This window comes from Pan troglodytes, chromosome 19, assembly GCF_028858775.2.
Source record: "Pan troglodytes isolate AG18354 chromosome 19, NHGRI_mPanTro3-v2.0_pri, whole genome shotgun sequence".
Lineage (NCBI taxonomy): Eukaryota > Metazoa > Chordata > Mammalia > Primates > Hominidae > Pan > Pan troglodytes.
The window spans coordinates 79,141,526-79,164,183 of NC_072417.2; the positions used below are offsets into that span (position 1 = coordinate 79,141,526).

General features: G+C 37.9%; 1 protein-coding gene across 28 annotated transcripts in view; it reads right to left on the minus strand.

Moving 5' to 3' along the window:
* Window positions 1-22,658, minus strand: part of CEP112 (centrosomal protein 112) — a 555,600-nt gene that overhangs the window by 517,278 nt on the left and 15,664 nt on the right. For all 28 annotated transcript variants that reach the window (XR_010153365.1, XM_054670600.2, XM_024350558.3 and 25 more), the window contains exon 4: window positions 21,054-21,226. Coding sequence is in view for 27 of the 28 variants with exons in the window: in XM_054670600.2 (XP_054526575.1) it covers window positions 21,054-21,226 (173 nt within the window). In the remaining variant the exon portion in view is untranslated. The remainder of the gene's footprint in view (window positions 1-21,053; window positions 21,227-22,658) is intronic.

Below are 22,658 nucleotides of genomic sequence, written 5' to 3' on the forward strand. Positions count from 1 at the left end.
TGTAGTCCCAGATACTCAGGAGGCTGAGGCAGGAGAATCTCTTGAACATGGGAGGTGGAGGTTGCAGTGAGCCAAGATCACGCCACTGCACTCCAGCCTAGCAACAGAGTGAGACTCCATCTCAAAAAAAAGGGGGGGCCAACTATAGCAGTGTGAATGACATTTAAAAATAATGCTAGGCTGGGCACGGTGGCTCATGTCTTTAATCCCAGCACTTTGGAAGGCCGAGATGGGCAGATCACTTGAGGTCAAGAGTTCAAGACTAGCCTGGTTAACATGGTGAAACCCCGTCTCTACTAAAAATACAAAAATTAGCTGGGTGTGGTGGGGGGAGCCTGTAATCTCAGCTACTCAGAAGGCTGAGGCAGGAGAATCACTTAAGCCCGGGAGGCAGAGGTTGCAGTGAGCCAAGATCGTGCCACTGCACTCCAGTCTAGGCGACAGAGCGAGACTCTGTCTAGAAAAAATAAATAAAATAAAATAAAAATAATGCTAGATCAAACACATATCCATTGTGATAGACAGAGGGAATTAGCCATGACCCCTACCTCACTTCATACATAAAAATCAATTCCAGATGTACCACATACCTAAATGAGAAAGGTAAAATAAGAAGCTTCTAGAAAATAACATAGATGAGTACTCTCTGATCTTGTAACAGGCGAGATAAGAAATCTCAAACAGGAAACAAAAAAACACAACAACAGAGTCAAGTGACAAAACTATATTAAAATTAGTAACATTCAACAGAAGATACCAGTTGCTATGGTTTCTCTGCTCCAAAACTCATGTTTAAATGTAATTGCCATTATAACAATATTAAGAGGTGTGACCTTTAAGAGGTAGTTAGGCCATGAAGGCTTTGTCCTCATAAACAATTATTGCCAAAGTGGATTAGTTATAGAAGGGCTAGTTAGGCCCACTTCTCTTTCTCCCTCCCTCCCTCTCTCTCTCTCTTCTCACTTTCTGCCATAGGATGATACAACAAGAAGGTCCTCATCAGATGCCAGCACCTTGATACTGGATTTCTGAGCCTCCAGAACTGTGAGTCAGGGCCAAATAGAAACAGCTCCAGTCAGGAGCTCCCAGTGAAATCAATGCAGAAGGCAGTTGATTTCTGCATTTCCAACTGAGGTACCCAGCTAATCTCACCGGGACTGGTTAGACAGTGGGTGCAGCCCACAGAGGGCGAGCCGAAGCAGGGTGGGGTGATGCCTCACACAGGAAGTGCAAGGGGTCAGGGAACTCCCTCCCCTAGCCAACAGAAGCCGTGAGGGACTGTGCCATGAGGGACAGTGCATTCTGACCCAGTTACTAGACTTTTCCCATGGTCTTCACAACCCACAGACCAGGAGATTCCCTTAGGTGCCTACACCACCAGGGCCCTGGGTTTCAAGCACAAAACCGGGTGGCTGTTTGGGCAGACATCGAGATAGCTGTAGGAGGTTTTTTTTTTTTCATATCCCAGTGGCACCTGGGATGCCAACAAGACAGAACCGTTCACTCCCCTGGAAAGGGGGCTGAAGCCAGGGAGCCAAGTGGTCTAGTTCACTGGATCCCACCCCCACAGAGCCCAACAAGCTAAGATCCACCGGCTTGAAATTCTCACTGCCAGCACAGCAGTCTGAAGTCGACCTGGGATGCTCGAGCTTGGTTGGGGGAGAGGCATCCGCCATTACTGAAGCTTGAGTAGCCGGGTTTCCCCTCACAATGGGGAAGTTCGAACTGGGCAAAGCCCACTGCAGCTCAGCAAAGTCGATGTAACCAGACTGCCTCTCTAGATTCCTCCTCTCTGGGCAGGGCATCTCTGAAAGAAAGGCAGCAGCCCCAGTCAGGGGCTTATAGATAAAACTCCCATCTCCCTGGGACAGAGCACCTGGGGGAAGGGGCGGCTGTGGGCACAGCTCCAGAAGACTTAAACCTTCCTTCCTGTTGGCTCTGAAGAGAGCAGTGGATCTCCCAGCACAGTGTTTGAGCTCTGCTAAGGGACAGGCTGCCTCCTCAAGTGGGTCCCTGACTCCCATGCCTCCTGACTGGGAGATAACTCCCAGCAGAGGTCGACAGAAACCTCATACAGGAGAGCTCCAGCTGGCATCTGGCAGATGCCCCTCTGGGACAAAGCTTCCAGAGGAAGGAACAGACAGCAATCTTTGCTGTTCTGCAGCCTCCACTGGCGATACCCAGGCAAACAGGGTCTGAAGTGGACCTCCAGAAAACTCCAGCAGACCTGCAGCAGAGGGGCCTATTAGAAGGAAAACTAACAAATAGAAAGGAATAGCATCAACATCAACAAAAAGGGTGTCCACTCAGAAACCCCATCTGAAGATCACCAACATCAAAGACCAAAGGTAGATAAAGCCATGAAGATGAGGAAAAACCAGCACAAAAAGGCTGAAAATTCCAAAAACCAGGACGTCTCTTCTCCTCCAAAGGATCACAACTCCTTGCCAGCAAGGGAATAAAGCTGGACAGAGAATGAGTTTGACGAATTGACAGAAGTAGGCTTCAGAAGGTGGGTAATAACAAACTCCTCTGAGCTAAAGGAGCATGTTCTAACCCAATGCAAGGAAGCTAAGAATCTTGAAAAAGGTTAGAGGAATTGCTGACTAGAATAACCAGTTTAGAGAAGAACATAAATGACCTGATGGAGCTGAAAAACGCAGCACGAGAACTTCGTGAAGCATACGCAAGTATCAATAGCCAAATTGATCAAGCGGAAGAAAGGATATCAGAGATTAAAGATCAACTTAATGAAATTAAGTGTGAAGACAAGATTAGAGAAAAAGAATGAAAAGGAACAAAGTCTCCAAGAAATATGGGACTATGTGAAAAGACCAAATTTACGTCTGATTGGTGTACCTGAAAGTGATGGGGAGGATGGAACCAAGTTGGAAAACACTCTTCAGGATATTATCCAGGCAAACTTCCCCAACCTGGCAAGACAAACCAATATTCAAATTCAGGAAATACAGAGAGCACTACAAAGACACTCCTCAAGAAGAGCAACCCCAAGACACATATTGTCAGATTCACCAAGGTTGCAATGAAGGAAAAAATGTTAAGGGCAGCCAGAGAGAAAGGTCACGTTACCCACAAAGGGAAGCCCATCAGACTAACATCGGATCTCTTGGCAGAAACCCTACAAGCCAGAAGAAAGTGGAGGCCAATATTCAACATTCTTAAAGAAAAGAATTTTCAATCCAGAATTTCATATCCAGCCAAACTAAGCTTCATAAGTGAAGGAGAAATAAAATCCTTTACAGACGAGCAAATGTTGAGAGATTTTGTCACCACCAGGCCTGCCTTACAAGAGCTCCTGAAGGAAGCACTAAATATGGAAATGAAAAACCAGTACCAGCCACTGCAAAAACATACCAAATTATAAAAATCATCGACACTATGAAGAAACTGCATCAACTAAAGGGCAAAATAACCAGCTAGCATCATAATGACAGGATCAAATTCACACATAACAATATTAACCTTAAATGTAAATGGACTAAATGCCCCAATTAAAAGACACGGACTGGGAAATTGGATAAAGAGTCAAGACCCATCAGTGTGCTGTATTCAGGAGACCCATCTCACATGCAAAGACACAAATAGGCTCAAAATAAAGAGATGGAGGAATATTTACCAAGAAAATGGAAAGCAAAAAAAAAAAAAAAAAGCAGGGGTTGCAATCCTAGTCTCTGATAAAACAGACTTTAAAGCAACAAAAATCAAAAAAGACAAAGAAGGGCATTACATAATAGTAAAGGGATCAATGCAATAAGAAGAGCTAAGTATCCTAAGTATATATGCACCCAATACAGGAGCATCCAGGTTCATAAAGCAAGTTTTTAGAGACCTACAAAGAGACTTAGACTCCCACACAAGAATAGTGGGAGACTTTAACAGCCCACTGTCAATATCAGCCAGATCAACAAGACAGAAAATTAACAAGGAGATTCAGGACTTGAACTCAGCTCTGGACCAAATGGACCTAACAGACATCTACAGAACTCTCCACCCCAAATCAACAGAATATACATTCTTCTCAGCACCATATCACACTTATTCTAAAATCGTCCACATAATTGGAAGTAAAACACTCCTCAGCAAATGCAAAAGAACAGAAATCATAATAAACAGTCTCTCAGACCACAGTGTAATCAAATTAGAACTCAGGATTAAGAAACTCACTCAAAACCGCACAACTACATGCAAACTGAACAACCTGCTCCTGAATGACTACTGGGTAAATAACAAAATTAAGGCAAAAATAAAGATATTCTTGGCTGGGCACAGTAGCTCACACCTGTAATCCCAGCACTTTGGGAGGCCGAGGGAGGCGGATCATGAGGTCAGGAGATCGAGATCATCCTGGCTAACACACTGAAAACCCATCTCTACTAAAAATACAAAAAATGAGCCGGGCGTGGTGGTGGGCGCCTGTAGTCCCAGCTACACAGGAGGCTGAGGCAGGAGAATGGCATGAACCCAGGAGGTGGAGCTTGCAGTCAGCCGAGATCACGCCACTGCACTCCAGCCTGGATGACAGAGCGAGACTCCATCTCAAAAAAATAAAAAAAGAAATAAAGTTGTTCTTTGAAACCAATGAGAACAAACACACAATGTACCAGATTCTCTGGGACACAGCTAAAGCAGCGTTTAGAGGGAAATTTATAGCACCAAATGCCCACAGGAAAAAGCAGGAAAGATCTAAAATTGACACCCTAACATCACAATTAAAAGAACTAGAGAAGCAAGAGCAAACAAAATCAAAAGCTAGCAGAAGACAAGAAATAACTAAGATCAGAGCAGAACTGAAGGAGATAGACACAAAAACCCTTCAAAAAATCAATGAATCCAGGAGCTGGTTTTTTGAAAAGATTAACAAAATAGATAGACCACTAGCCAGACTAATAAAGAAGAAAAGAGAAGAATCAAATAGACACAATAAAAAATGATAAAGGGGATATCACCACTGATCACACAGAAATACAAACTACCATCAGAGAATACTATAAACACCTCTATGCAAATAAACTAGAAGATCTAGAAGAAATGGATAAATTCCTGGACACATACACCCTCCCAAGACTAAACCAGGAAGAAGTCAAAACCCTGAATAGACCAATAACAAGTTCTGAAATTGAGGCAGTAATTAATAGCCTACCAACCAAAAAAAGCCCAGGTCCAGATGGATTCACGGCCGAATTCTACCATAGGTGCAAAGAGGAGCTGTTACCATTCCTTCTGAAACTATTCCAAACAATAGAAAAAGAGGGACTCCTCCCTAACTCATTTTACGAGGCCAGCGTTATCCTGATACCAAAACCTGGCAGAGACAACCAAAAAAGAAAATTTCAGACCAATATCCCTGATGAACATCGATGCAAAAATCGTCAATAAAATACTGGCAAACCGAATCCAACAGCACATCAAAAAGTTTATCCACCACAATCAAGTCGGCTTCATCACTGGGATGCAAGGCTGGTTCAACATATGCAAATCAATAAATGTAATCCATCACATAAATAGAACCAATGACAAAAACCACATGATTATCTCAATAGATGCAGAAAAGGCCTTCAATAAAAATTCAACACCCCTTCATGCTAAAAACTCTCAATAAACTAGGTATTGATGGAATGTATCTCAAAATAGTAAGAGCTATTTATGATAAATACATAGCTAATATCATACTGAAAGGGCAAAAGCTGCAAGTATTCCCTTTGAAAACCGGCATAAGACAAGATGAGCTCTCTCACCACTCCTATTCAACATAGTATTGTAAGTTCTGGCCAGGGCAATCAGGCAAGAGAAAGAAATAAAGGGTATTCAAATAGGAAGAGAGGAAGTCAAATTGTCTCTGACATGACTGTATATTTAGAAAACCCCATTGTCTCGGCCCAAAAACTACTTAAGGTGATAAGCAACTTCAGCAAAGTCTCAGGATACAAAAATCAGTGTGCAAAAATCACAAGCATTCCTATACACCAATAATAGACAAACAGAGAGCCAAATCATGAGTGAATTCCCATTCACAATTGCTACAAAGAGAATAAAATATCTAGGAATGCAACTTATAAGGAATCTGAGGGAACTCTTCAAGGAGAACTACAAACCACTGTCCAAGGAAATCAGAGAGGACACAAACAAATGGAAAAACAGTCCATGCTCATGGATAGGAGGAATCAATACAGTGAAAATGGCCATACTATCCAAAGTAATTTATGGATTCAATGCTATCCCCATCAAGCCACCACTGACTTTCTTCACAGAATTAGAAAAAACTACTTTAAATTTCATATGGAACCAAAAAAGAGCCCACATAGCCAAGACAACCCTAAGCAAAAAGAACAAAGCTGGAGGCATCATGCTACCTGACTTCAGACTATACTACAAGGCTACAATAACCAAAACAGCATGGTACTGGTACCAAAACAGATATATAAACCAATGGAACAGAACAGAGGCCTCAGAAATAACACCACACATCTACAACCATCTGATCTTTGACAAACCTGACAAAAACAAGCAATGGAGAAAGGATTTCCTATTAAATGGTGTTGGGAAAATTGGCTAGCCATATGCAGAAAACTGAAACTTGACCCCTTCCTTACATCTTATACAAAAATTAACTCAAGAAGGATTAAAGATTTAAACGTAAGACCTAAAACCATAAAAACCCTAGAAGAAAACCTAGGCAATATCATTCAGGACATAGGTATGGGCAAAGGCTTCATGATTAAAACACCAAAAGCAATGGAAACAAAAGCCAAAATTGACAAATGGAATCTAATTAAACTAAAGAGCTTCAGCCTAGCAAAAGAAGCTATCATAAGAGTGAACAGACAACCTACAGAATGGGAGAAAATGTTTGCAATCTATCCATCTGACACAAGACTAATATCCAGAATCCACAAGGAACTTAAAGAAATTTACAAGAAAAAAAAAAAACATCAAAAAGTGGGCAAAGGATATGAATAGACACTTCTCAAAAGAAGGTATTTATGCCGCCAACAAACATACGAAAAAAAGCTCATCATCACTGGTTATTAGAGAAATGCAAATCAAAACCACAATGAGATACCATCTCACACCAGTTAGAATGGCAATCACTAAAAAGTCAAGAAACAGATGCTGGAGAGGATGTGAAGAAATAGGAATGCTTTTACACTGTTGGTGGGAGTGTAAATTAGTTCAACCATTGCAGAAGACAGTGTGGAAATTCCTCAAGGACCTAGAACCAGAAATACCATTTGACCTAGTAATCTCATTACTGGGTATATACCCAAAGGATATAAATCATTCTACTATAAAGATACATGCACACGTATGTTTATTTCTGCACTGTTCACAATAGCAAAGAATTGGAACCAACCCAAATGCCCATCAATAATAGACCGGATAAAGAAAATGTGGCACATATACACCATGGAATACTATGCAGCCATAAAAAAGGATGAGTTCATGTCCTTTGCAGGGACACGGATGAAGCTGGAAACCATCATTCTTAGCAAACTAACACAAGAACAGAAAACCAAACACCGCATGTTCTCACTCATAAGTGGGAGTTGAACATGAGAACACATGGACACAGGGAGGAGAACATCACACACCGGGTCTGTCAGGGGATTGGGGGCTAGGGGAGGGATAGCACTAGGAGAAATACGTAATGTAGATTATGGGTTGATGGGTGCAGCAAACCACCGTGGCATGTGTATACCTATGTAACAAACCTGCACATTCTAAACATGTATCCCAGAACTTAAAGTATATTTAAAAAAAGAATAAAAAAACTCTGTACGAAGTTAAAAATAAGTAAATACATAACACATTACACTGTAAAAAAAAAAAAACTTAAAGTATAATTTTCTTAAAAATCAGATGCAGAACTGTGAGTCAATAAATTCTGTTCATTATAAATTACCCAATCTCAGGTATTCTCTTACGGCAGCACGAAATGGACCAAGACACAATTGAAAGTGAAAATGCAAGCCACAGAGTGAAAAAAGATATTTGCAATACATATATTCAACACAGAATTAGTATCCAGAATATACAAAGACAAATCGACAGTGAAAAGACAGACGAACCATTTTTTCCATACTTAAAAAAGATCAAAGACTCAACCAGAAACTTCACATAAGAGGATATCCAAATCGTCGATAAACATTAAAAAAGATCTTGATATCATTAGTCATGAAGGAAAATGCAAATTCAAACTATACATCTGCCATACCAGAATTGCTAAAATTATTAAAAACTTACAAACCGAGTTTCAGCAAGGATGGAGAGCCACGGGAACTTTCAATCTTGCTAGTGGAAATGTAAACTGGTACAGCCACTTTGAGAAATTTTATCAGCAGTGCCTACTATGATTACACTTCTAAGTCAACACTCAAAAAAATGTGTATACTTGTGTACTAAGAGACATGTAAAAGAGTATTCACAGTAGAATCACTTGTAATGTCAAAAACCAAAAGTCCAACCACGGTACAATGGATATATAAATTGTGATATATTCATAAAATAATTTTTAAAATCCATTGCTAAATGCAATAACATGGATCAACCTCACAACATAATGTTGAGCAAAAGAAGACAGAAACAAAAGGGAACACGCTTTATGAATCAAAAACAATGAAAACGAATCTATGGTAACATAATACAGAATAGTGGTTCCTTCTTCAAGAGGTGATAAATGACTGGGAGAGAGCAAGAAAGAGTTTCTGGGGAGGTAGCTATGTTCTCTATCCTGACCTGGAAAGAGATTTCATGGATATATACATTTTGTAAAACTTCATCAAGCTTTACACTTTGATGTGTCTTGTTGTATGTGTGTTGTATTTTGATTTTAACAGTTTACCAAAAGACAAAGAATGAACCATAGCTATATTTATTAACATGGATAAATCTGAAAAATATGATGAGTTAAAGGAGCAAGTCTCAAAATAATATATACAGTATGATTCCACTTACATGAAATTCAAAATAAAGAGAGAGGTAAATAACTGATTAACACAAAATACAGGACAGTAATTTCCTCTCAAGCAAAGGGAAGAGGCAATCGGAGAAGGGTACCCAGCGGTCTTCCTGAGAACTGTAATATACTATTTATTGGCTAGGTTGAAAGTATAGAAATGTTTATCTTCTAGTGGCTCTTTAAACTGTACCTATGCACTGTACACGTTTTTTGTATGCATGCTATGTTTCACAGCTGTAAAATATTTTAAGAGTAATACAACTACTGAATTACAAATTATCAGAAAACCAAAACGAGAACTTCTGATTTCCTGTCTTTTCATTTATCTGAGCAGCAGGTAATATTGTTATATACCATCTGCAGAACAGGTATATTACTAAATATACTTATGAAACATAAAAATAAATAACAATTAATAATCCAGTAAAGTATCAAATAATGCTGAAAATTAAAAAATGAAAATAACTTCCAATAATCCACAACATACTTATTTTAATTTTTCAAAAAGAACTTTATTAGAAAGAAAAAGAAAACTAAATGAAAAAAAATGAGATGCTTAACAAAACTAGAAAAAGGTGAGCACAGATCCATAAATACTTTAAGACTTCGTATTTCCAACTACTTACTTTAAAATGGCACACTTGATTTTAAAACTTAAAAATAAAAACAAATTTAAAAATCGTACATTTAAATCATTGTTTATTAATATATCTCTGACTTAGAACACTCAATATTTAAATTTCATTAAAATTAAATGTTAAAATATAAGCTGTTATCCATTTTTGTTTATTAAAAAGGACAACCCAAACTGTTCAATATTACCTGACAAAGAGAAACTTGTTTGTGAAATTAAAAGATGTTATTACAAAGCCTCACTCATTAAAAGAAAGAAAAAGAGAAATGTGACTAAATTGTCAGAAAGCTGACTCACTGGGGGAGAAAAAAGCCTAAATGGCCTAAGGACCATTATTTTCAAAGCTGCTCCATCCCAGTTACAAATAGTTGCCACTTGGCCTCATCTTAGTAAATACCTAAGAGTGACATTTAATTAGCACATTAATGTTGAAAATTAATGAGTAACTAAGAGGTTTTATATGTGTGAAATGTTGTATTTTACTGTGTACTCTAACAAGCAGTTTTCACTTCTCATTTATGTAGCAGTCCTATTTCTAGAGTACAAGGTTAAGTGTCTATCAGCAAGTGTCCATGGTATAAAAGATTGTCAAATTAGTCAGATTTGGCCAGGCACAGTGGCTCACGCCTGTAATCCCAGCACTTTGAGAGGCCAAGGCGGGAGGACCATTTGAGGTCAAGAGTTGGAGCCCACCCTGGCCAACATAGCAAGACCCCGTCTCTACCAAAAATACAAAAATTAGCCAGGCGTGGTGGCAGGCACCTGTAATCCCAGCTACTCGGGAGGCTGGGGCAGGAGAATCACTGAACCCAGGAGGCAGAGGTTGCAGTGAGCCGAGATTGCGCCACTGCACTCCAGCCTGGGCGACAGTGCGAAACTCTATCTCAAAAAAAAAAAAAAAAAAAAGGCCAGCATGGTAGCTCACGCCTGTAATCCCAGCACTTCGGGAGGCCGAGGCAGATGGATCACGAGGTCAGGCGTTCAAGACCAGCCTGGCCAAGATGGTAAAGCCCCGTCTCTACTAAAAATACAAAAATTAGTTGGGCGCAGTGGCAGGCGCCCATAATCCCAGCTACTCAGGAGGCTGAGGCAGAGAATTGCTTGAACCCAGAAGGCAGAGGTTGTGGTGAGCCAATATCGTGCCATTGCACTCCAGCCTGGGCAACAAAGTGAAACTCCATCTCAAAAAAAAAATATATATATATATATACACATATATGTGTGTGTGTGTGTGTGTGTATGTGTATATATATATATTTATTTATAAACAGTTTCTTTTTTGTTAGTAAGAGCTCCTCTGACAGCAGAAATCGACCAAGAGAAGAGCAACTAGATGTTGATCATGGGTGATCATCACCAAAAAAGGGAGCTGCCCGTGAAATGCAAGTAAGCACAGAAGAAAGGTCTCCCATGTGGCAGAGCCAGTTTCTATGCACCAGCACCCAAGCCCTAGTCCCCATCCCTACCCCACATCCCCACCGAGACAGAGAACAGGCCACCAGCTCTCCATCTGGTCAGTCAGGTTTTGCAATGGCCAAGCAGAAGATTCAGATCTGGTACTGTTCTGCCCAACACAGTAGGCCCTAATCACATGTGGCTATTTAAGTTAATTAAAATTAGAAATTCAGTTTTTCAATCACACCAGCCACATTTCAAGTGTTCAATAGTCATGTTTACTGGTGGCGACTGTATTGGACAGTGCCGCCTATAGAACATTACCATCAGAAAGTTCTATTGAACAGTACTGCTGTAGAACACATATCTGCCCAAACATCAGGGTTATTCACAAATAAAATGAATGTACTTTTGGCAGGTAATATTTAAGAAGGTTTTACTAAGAAGGAAAGGTATTGATTGGCTCCTTGATAAATTATCCAACAATTTCAGGAGGAGCAATTTATAATGTTAGTATAGTATAATTTACATATAAAAATGGAGTTTAACAAAGTAAAAAGATTCTTTTGCATGCCCAGACTAAAAAATTAAATCAATATTTTTAAAGTGAAAAATGTTTGCTCACATAGATTAACTTCTTCAACCACAAGTGGATTTTCATTATACTTGATCACCATCTGCTGGCCATGTTATTAAACTGCACACACAAATGAAATGCTAGCTATATTGGGGTAAGACATACAGAATCCCAGCTTTTTGCCACAATGCATTCCTGGAAAACCACATCATAAAGAGGATCATTATAAAGCAAGTCACATTTTCCATAAGGGCAGGACCATAATTAGAATCTTCATTCCAAACTAAAATCTAGCATCAAATAACCCATGGCAAAATCTCATTAAAGCAAAGATGTAAAAACTATAGTCCTCTATAATTATTTAAAATAGGATAATTATTCTCCAAGTTCTTTCTTACAGGTATGAACACATGTATTATTTAGATGACCCAACATGAGTTAAAAGATAAATATAATTTACATAAAATTAGCCTAAATCTGATATGGTAAAAATAGTAGGTAGTTAATAATAATTATTTGCACTCTCCTAGAAATCCTAAGCAATCTGGTGTAGGCTCCTAATAAAATGGCACCTAAAGAAATCTAATTAAATGCCTTCTTTTTCATCAGTAAATTCCTCTCAAATAAGCAGAAGCAACATGTTTCTTCCACTGTAAAGCAGTGTTTAAAGGTCAGGGTTTATTTAACATTACTCCTCTTCACCCTACCCTAACTTTTAATCAAAGTTTTCAGTAAAAATAATAAGTGCTATTAAATCATTTTTTTACATCTTTCCCTATCCCAGAACCTAACTGCACTTTGGTGATAAGCTACCAGACCACACATACTTCACTGAAAAGACATAAAATTACTACAAGCCATTAACAAGCAGCTTCAAAACATTTTTCACAGAATTGTAAAGCAAGAATACAACCTATTACTTTTGTGTTCTTTGAGATAAAGCATGAAGAGTATATAGATGATGTGAACTAAAATCAAAATATTAGTTACCGGCCGAGCACGGTGGCTCACACCTGTAATCCCAGCACTTTGGGAGGCCAAGGGAGGGGGATCACCTGAGGTCAGGAGTTCGAGACCAGCCTGGCCAGCACGATGAAACCTCGTGTCTACTAAAAATAAAAATAAAAAAATTAGCCAGGCGTGGTGGCACACACCTGTAATCCCAGCTACTCAGGAGGCTGAGGCAGAAGAATCGCTTGAACCCGGGAGGCAGAGGTTGCAGTGAGCTGAGATCGTGCCACTGCACCACTCCAGCCTGGATGACAGAGCAAGACTCCATCTCAAAAAAAAAAAAAAAAAAAAAACACTTAGTTACTTAGGCAGCTTCAAATATATGGCGTGAAAAAATGTAAACAATGAGGCCAGCCACTCTGTGTTCCTTCTATCCTTGAAAAAGAGGCCTATTACATTGTTTAAAGATTCCTATAAAGCCTCTTTTAAAATACGATTACCATTCTTTATTTTGATATTGTGTAGGATTCATACTTACAATCATAACCTTTCTGCAGAGTCATAATTTATTTTTCTCAGGGAATACAAAATGACTTTTAGTAACTGAAAATAATTAATGACCAACAGACTTTAAGATAATACCCTTTGGGAGGATGAGTAATTAGAGAAGCAAAAGCATGGTCAAACAATCTAACAAGCAAGGCCCTGATGAACTATTACAATAACGATCACCATACCAGTGATGATGGTGGTAGCCGCAGCTAACACTTAACAGGCCCTCTGTCAAGGGCTCTACACGTCTTATTTCACTTTGTCCTTACAACTCCATTTGCAAATGGAGATAGTGGTAGTACTAACCCCGAAGTTAGTACTACCACTATCTCCATTTACAAATGATGAAACTGGGGTTTAGAGAAATTAAGTAACTTGCCTGAGGACAGATGGTTGCCAAGTGTCAGAAGTGGAATGTGAACAAAGGCAAACTGCTTTCTTTCAGCTCAACCTAGAAATAACCAAAAACAAAGGTATAGCTGCCCAGGATTGCTGATGCAGCACAAGTGGAAAAAAACAGATAAAACTGAAATTTCCATATTTGCTGCATAAAGTACTTATGCCTATATGATACACTAGAAAGAACATGGGTGTGAAATCATAAGGCCCTGCATTCCAATATTGGATCCATCACTGGAAAAGTCACTGGACTTTCCTGAAGCTGTTATCTCGTCTATAAATACAAAAGGGCAATGATGTCAACCTCACTGGACTGTAGAGAGGATTCAATCAGATGACTCGGAAAAGATTTCTAGAACAGTACCTAGCATGCAGTAGGAGATCCATAAATGGCATGACTTGCCTCACTTGGCCTCTGCTTTCACAAATTAGAAATACAAGTGGAATCCACAAACATTTATTTACTAGAAAATTTTTTATTTTTATGTTTAAATGTATATATATCTGTTATACAAATTTATTAATTTGCAATGTGTATGCACAAACATTTTAACACGATGATATTTCAGAAGGCAACTGAACAGTATCTATCAAAATAAGAGTGTGATTATTAGAAATACCATAGACACATTTTTTTTACAAGAACGTTTTTAAATGTACACTCCAAACTAGTCCCAATCCCTAAAGCTAACCACCTTTAACAGTTTCATGTGTGGTACCCAGAAAGATTCCCTGCACACGAACACATATGTATCCATAGAGCCTCTAAAACACATATACACAAACACAAACGGAAGCTTCCTATACTTTATGTACTTCTTTTTAACTTTATCCTATTAGATCTTGCCATAATAACCTATATATATGTGTGTGTATATATATGTATATATGTGTGTGTGTATATATATATGTATATATGTGTGTGTATATATATGTGTATATGTGTGTGTATATATGTATATGTGTGTGTGTATATATATGTGTATGTGTGTGTATATATATGTATATATGTGTGTGTATGTGTGTGTATATATATATGTGTGTGTGTGTGTGTATATTTTTTTTTTTTAACCATTGCACAAGATGTTGAACCAACTAATAACCCCACCAACAAAGCAATTTCTCATCTAGGAGTCCATAATAGCCCAAAACAGATGCAGGCATATAATAATCCTTCTTGATATTCTAACTGATAATTTGGCATCTTGAAATCATGGACCAAACTAACAGCCAAAGTTGTCCACATCCTTACCATTCCTGTCTTTTTGTGGGCACTTGGAAATTATATTACAAACCCTCCAACTACAAACCCCAACATCGGTATTTCACTTTCTGTCCAATAGGGAACATCCCACCACTATATAAAAAGGCTCTCACCCATGCTTCTCCTTGCTACTTCTGCCTCCTGACCAACCCTTGTGCTTCTCCACATAGCCTGCATGGTGTGGCATGCCTCCCTCCTCTTGGAAACTGTGAGAAATAAACTCTTCTTTCAAAGGCAACTTGTCTCTATGTCTGTCATCGTATAATATCTGATTAAAACAAACCCTGGGTGCATTTTTAAATAAGGCGCCTGATGATGGATTACTAGGATGTAAACTCAGGCATTCTTTATAACAATAAAAAATTAAAAGCAGAAGAGACAGGTTAAATTATAGTATATCCACATTATGGATTATCTGTAATTTAGAAGTCCACATGATACAGGTTTAAGACATAGCTGAGTAAAAAAAAGAGCAAGTCTCAGAACAGTATGTACATTATGAGCCAATTTATAATTTCTTTTTTTTTTTTTTTTTTTGAGACAGAGTCTCGCTCTGTCACCCAGGCTGGAATGCAGTGGTGCGATCTCAGCTCACTACATCCTCTGGCTCCCGGGTTCAAGCGATTCTCCTGCCTTGGCCTCCCGAGTAGCTGGGACTACAGGCACCCACCACCATGCCCAGCTAATTTTTTTGTATTTTTAGTAGAGACGGGGTTTCACCATATTGGCCAAGCTGGTCTCGAACTCCTGACCTTGTGATCCGCCCGCTCTGGCCTCCCAAAGAGCTGGGATTACAGGCACAAGCCACCGCACCCGGCCTGTAATTTCTTAATTATATAGGTGTGGATGTCTATTGTAAAATGATATGCACAAAACTGTTAATGGTGATTACCACTCGAAAGTGGGATAAAGAGGACACAGAAGGATTGTGACTTTTTACTCTAAATATTTCTATACTGAGGTTTTTATAAACATGTATTTTATATATAGATTGCATACTTTTCTAAAATGAGGATAAAGACTGTACTAGTCATCTATTGCTGTATAACAAATTATTACAAATTTAACAGCTTTAAACAACACATATAAATTTTCGCACGTTTCTGCAGGTCAGAAGTCCAGGCACAGCTGAACTGGGTCTTCTGTTTAGGGCCACAAAAGGCTGCAATCATGATTGGACCAGACCTGGGTTCTCATCTAGAGGCTCAACTAGGGAAGGATTCACTTCCCGACTCGTGTGGATGTCAGCAGCATTCAGTTCCTTATGGCTATCTGATTCATGTATGATTTGTGGCAGCTGCTTTTTCCAAAACCAGCAAACGGAATGACAGCAAGTCTACTGGCAAGATGAAGTAATGTAATCCTGGGAATAATATCCCATTACCATTGCCATAATCTATTGGTTAGAAGCAAGTCACAGGTCCTGCCCACACTCAAGGGGAGGGGATTATATAAGGGTATGAACACCAGGAGGAGGATCATGAAGACCACCATCAAGACAATTAAGGTCTTTATCAGACCTCCATGGTAAGTATCTGAAGGCTGATCAGAAAGATAATATATATTGATATAGCTCATGATTGTAGATCTAAATGAAATTAACCAAACTATACATGCATGAGATCAAAGTCTATGGTCTCCTTAGTAACATTTTCTAAAGTCATGCTCCAAACTCCAATATAACTAAAATATTTCATTGTCAAGAAAATAGGCAGATAGGCCAGGCATGGTGGCTCACGCCTGTAATCCCAGCACTTTGAGAGGCCAAGGTGGGCATATCACTTAAGGTCAGAAATTCGAGACCAGCCTGGCCAACATGGTGAAACCATGTCTCTACTAAACACAAAAATTAGCCAGGCATGGTGGTACGCACCTGTAATCCCAGCTACTCTGGAGGCTGAGGCAGGAGAATCGCTTGAACCTGGGAGGCAGAGGTTGCAGTGAGCCGAGATTGTGCCACTGTACTCTAGCCTGGGTGACAGAGTAAGACTCCATCTCAAAAAAAAAAAAAAAGAAAAAGAAAATAGGCAGATATTTGACATAAAAATGCAGTAACAGATACATAATAGCAATGCAATGTGGAACAGTAGTTTTTCTTATAGAAAATATGGGCAATAAGATTATCTTAAACCAAGAAATATGAAAAATGAAAGCAAAGAAGAGAACCAGGACAGGACTACTAGCTAAGTGTTGAAGCTGTTTGGTGTGAAATGCTAAGTACACTAGTATATAATGTATACTTGGTGGAAAAAATAAAGCGTGAGAATAAGCCAGATGGAGTATGACCTCACCATACTTCTAACAAGTTTGGAACAAGACTATATACCATATCCTACAGGAAGAATAAAAGTAAAGGAAAGGTGCCATCTCTACTAAATAGAGAGTCCTAACAAAAAGGCTTCAAAAGGACTCTGCATCTTTAATAATATAAAAAGGCTAGGACACAAACAGCATCATCTAAAATGCCATTAGAAATACTTCACATACAAAAAGGTCTAAGTAAAGCAGGATTTTATAAAGTGATCAAAAAAGAAACACTAAGGGGGAAAAATCTTTTAAGATTAAAGAGGTTTTTCAAAGGACAAGTTGAAGTGGCTGTAAAATTTATGAGGCAGCATTAAACTTCAGTTCTAAGTAACAATAAATTATTCACCATAAAAACATACATGTGTCAAATATTATAAGCCTCTTAAACTTTCTAAAACAATTTCTTGCAGAACTGATTAGATATATTAAGTCAAGATTAGCAGATACTAACTTTTTCATTAGCATACTATGATCACTCAGAGTAAAGGAGGAAATTTAGAAAAGAAATAAGAAGACAGAACCATCAATAGCCGATTCACCACCAAATGTGATCTGATGTCACACATGATACATATTTCACCTTAAGATTAGTTTCCTTGGCTTTAGCTAAAGTAAATGTTAGTTTTATTTTTAAATGTCTTCATGTATGTAAAAACTACAAATATCTGTTAACTAATGTAAATCAAATTAAAATTGTAAAAATAATCAAGTTAAAACTATTAAATTAAAAGAAACATAAGATACCCTGAGATATTTTGTTTTGGCAGCCCTAATTGACCTTAGTGATTCTGACATTTGACAGAGGATATTTTAAGCATGTCCTTTCCAGCTCCTTCATTGTCATATTCCTCACAGTGTGTGAAGGGAATCGCTATAAACTACATCTAAGCTTCCCTCCATATTTTCTAAAATTTATGCTTCCCTCAACGTTTTCTGAAATGTTAAAAAGAAAAAAAAATCCTTTTAGGCCATTTCCTCTGTCACAATATACCCGTTTCAAAGGGATTTTGTACAGATTAAATTAAATATGTGGCAGTGTCTAACACAATCTACTTGTTCATGCATGCATTCACTGTTGAATATAGATACTTACAGAATTCCTAACACGTTCCTTCCCAGTGCTAGGGGCTGGAAATATAGCAAATACAGCAAACAGCAAAAACACAAGTTCCTACCTCATGAAATTTACAATCTAGCACACAGGACAGATAGTAAGCCTCTACGCATGGGATGAAGGCAGCAAAGAAACACAGAGTACTAAAGGAGTAAATAGCGGGGTCGCCTAAACTGCCCTGGGATATCAGATAAGGCTTTTTTCACGTTGCGATCTCTGAAGGATGGGTAGGACTCACCAGAGTGCCTGCTTTTCCCATTACTTATTATATAACTGACAACGAATGCCTCATACTCTAGCAATCCTTTTGCATTAAAACGCCATTTAATAATAGGTGAACAACAAAGAGAATTAAGTTATTTTTTACAATTGTGGGGATTTTACTATGGTTCCATTTCTCAAAAAAGTCAATGGCTAATAGTTGAAGGATATTCTCATTGTATTTTCTCAAACTTTATCCTGTATTCCAAAGAAGAAAAAAATCTATTCACCCGGACTCCCTGGAAATCTCAAGTCTATTTCCTATCCTGAACCTTTCTCTTATACACACCTGAATCCTTGCAAATACTTCCATGACTACGCATAGCCACTGCACTGAAACTATCCATGTGCTCATCTTTCTCCCCCACTCATCTAAAACAATGGTTATAAATCAAAAGTCTGGAGGATTTAACAGATGAGTGATTATACTACCAGATATAAGGATATCCTTCACTTCTACAAAGACATAGTGTCTGTCTCTCCCTTTCTGTTTTTTTGTTCACAGATGAGGTCTCACTCTATTGCTCACGCTGGCCTCACACTCCTGGGCCCAAGCTAACCTCCTGCTCCCACCTCTTGAATAGCTAGGACCACAGACGCACAGGCTGTGCCCAATCCTCTCCCCTTCTTAAATCACATGATCCCTCTTTTCTGCTTTTCTTCTTTCACTTGATAGAACATAAAAATAGAAAAACAAATACTTCATTTTCCTCTTAACCCTACTTAAAGGGGAAAAAAAACGTCAAGCTCAACAGATGCAACAGACATCAAATTTGGTGTCAGGAATTAGAAGGAAATCATGAAGGCATATGCTAAGGGGGGTAACCAAGCACTACTTAGCTCCAACCTATGGCTGTCTCCTAGAAAGATTTCTAGGTGTCCAGTTTTAAAGAGAAGCCAGAAGTTGGGCTTTTATATGAAATTCCCCAAATGTTAATTTTGACAACTCATTTAAAATTGTTAAAGACATTGTTTAAGTCCAACCAAGCAAATCTACCCACACGATTCATTCAGTCCAGGAAGATCACATATTTTTAAACTATGCTCTAAGCTCTAAGATACAGGAAACTACTTTAGTTCACCTTTATACTGTAAACTCCACATTCATTACATCTAGAAAGGAACCCAGAATTTAGCTGGACTCTTAGCAGATATTTTGGCAAACAACTGATGTATTTTGCAGCTAAACTAAGAATCGTATTTTTCTTTGTATACAGACCACAATCTCTTTATACCTCCATATAAAAAGATTGCTTCAAAGGCTACAAAAATTCTACAATTACACCTCTTCTAATTGTAATTCTCCTATGAATGTAAAAATAAGTATTTTAATACCACACTTCCTGCAGACTCATCTATTCGTTTCTTTTTACTCTTCTGAATATGCCCTTAATTATTTCACCTCTTCCTTTTTGCCTCCCCATTCTGTTTCTCCTTTCTACTGAAATAATTTCATATGGACTGGATCTCTCACTTTTATTTATCTTTTTCTTTTCTTTTCTTTTCTTTTTTTTTTTTTTTGAGACAGACTCACCCTATCGCCCAGGCTGGAGTGCAGTAGTGCAATCTCGGCTCACTGCAAGCTCCGCCTCCTGGGTTCATGCCATTCTCCTGCCTCAGCCTCCTGAGTAGCTGGGACTACAGGCACCCGCCACCATGCCTGGCTAATTTTTTGTATTTTTAGTAGAGGTGGGGTTTCACCGTGTTAGCCAGGATGGTCTCGATCTCCTGACCTCGTGATCCGCCCGCCTCAGCCTCCCAAAGTGCTGGGATTATAGGCGTGAGCCACCACGTCCGGCCTGTTTATCTTTTTCGACCATAATATCTCAGGTCTGAAAAACATATAAACAGACTACATCAACTGTGGAGACATTTCAAATTACTAATAACATTTCTATACCTGTTTAAGGAATAAACCAAAAAAATTATAGTGGACAAGAAAGATTATACTGTTAACAGAAACAGATTTCTAAAATTAAAATTACCAAGAGAATGGTGAGGAAGGAAGTATAAAGTATGGTACATGGTAATTGACACTGTCCTATATTTTACTAAAACATTTCAAGGAATAAGGCCAAACGGAAAAGTAAAAATTTGATAAAAGTCCAAATTTAAATCTATCCCTTCCCTAAAGCCAAAAACTATGCTACCACAATAATGGCCTTTTTGAACATTTCAAAAATTCGGAAATTTATTTTTATTTGCACTAAAAAAACCTATTTAAGTTTAATACTCTAGTAAGAAAGCACAGTCTAATGGGGTTTATGCTTACATTCATTATATCATTAAGTGAAAACAAATATTGTTCAAGGTGGATTTGCAGGATATTATATTTTGTTCAAGTTATTGATAATGCTTTTAATGTATGCTTGTCATAAAGGAAAATACATAATTGTGTCATTTAAAGATGCTCAGGGACCACTTGTCAAGCAATCAAAAATATATATGAAGTTAACAGGTATCTATTAAATGGCTAAAAATATAAAATAATCTTGAATGTGCAGTTACGGGAAAAGTAAACTACTTCCATTATAAAAAAAAAGGAAAAACAGAATGTATAAATCAGTTCAAAAGACAGACTAAATGATGAAACACATTCAAAATCCCATTCTCTTTACATACCTGTAGACATCAGTTGGCGACTGTACCAAAGTGTTATCTTCTCCAGAAGAGAGTTTCCATGATTCATTTAATTTGTGTTCACTTGTCTCCAGCTCACCCAGTACCCAGGCTGGTAATCCCTCTGGGCTTGAACCTTTTGCTCGTGCTGGATTTGGTTCATCAAAATAGATGGACTGATTTTTTAAAATTAGAAAAATTATTCTTTCAAAATGTACTATAATAAACAACTAAAATTTCCATCAAATTTCAAGTTTGAAAACAGCCTTTCAAATATTCAAATTCAATTACATTCAAACATTTAAAAAATTAAATGTACATTGAATTATGAGATATTAAAATACATTAAGTGATAACATATTTACATTTTAGTTGCACTCTACTGTCTAAGAAATACAATAAACAGAAGTACATAACAGATAAATCTGATAGTAATGTTTATATTACAAAAGGAATATTAGTTAAATATGAAAAGTTAAATACAAAGTTTTTGTTTAATTATGTGCCATCCTATCTCTTTCTGTAATCACTAACTACTTTACATACACAAAAAAAGAAATCAGTGGGACGAGAAACACAAACAGTGCAACCCAGGAATTAAAATTAGGAATCCCTTGATAAGGTGGGAACAGCAGAGTGAAAAACCTGGGATTTAGTTCTGGCCACACTGCTAACTAGCTGGGGAACCCAAGAGAGTTCTCTGAACTTTCACATTATTATTATTTGTTAAATAAAGCCCTTCCCTTTGATTCTATGAAATTAAGTGTGAATGGGAAAACATGATACAATGTACTCATATCTTCACATCTAGATGTGCTTCATAAAATGTTCTACCTTTACACGTTTCTAAAGAAAACTCTGCATTGACTGCACACCTCTGCAACAATTCTCCCAATCCTACAGACAGAATCCTCAAGGCACTGTTCTTTAGGGAGGATGACACAAGACCCTCCACTCCATATGGGACATGCACAGAAATTTCTTTTTAAATGACATAGTCATTAAAACTTTTGGCATTGTGCCATGGAAAACAGGAATTATTCTCTAATGTTCAGCGTGCCACTTGACTAAATTGTGCTTTAAGTAAACTGATAAAATATAAAAGTTTTAAAATACATCACACAAGAATTCTGCAGTTCATTAAAAAAATACATATATATCCTAACAGCAACTACCAAAGCTACCAATACCTAGTACTCCAGATTTCTTAAGTACAGGCACTCAAATACCACACAAACCAAGGTATATTTTATGGTTACAAGGACCAGGGCAGTGACAATTTATCCACCAAGCATAATAATAACTGCCTTTGCAATAAAGCTGATTTTGACAATGAAATTAATTTAAGTACAGAAAATGACTTTCAAACTCCAATTTATTACTGTCATTTTATTAGAGTAAAAAGGAACTTTTACAAATCATGCACTCCAACCTCTCATGAACGTTTAAATAATATATATGAAAGAGTTTAAAAACTAGAATTTACTGAATTACGTAAAAATTACCATTATAATCCAGTGAAAATTAGCAAAAAGTAAAGCTCAATATAAAAAATTTCATTTTCAGTTTTTTAGAAGTACTGTTGAATACTGAGGCATAACTAAATCA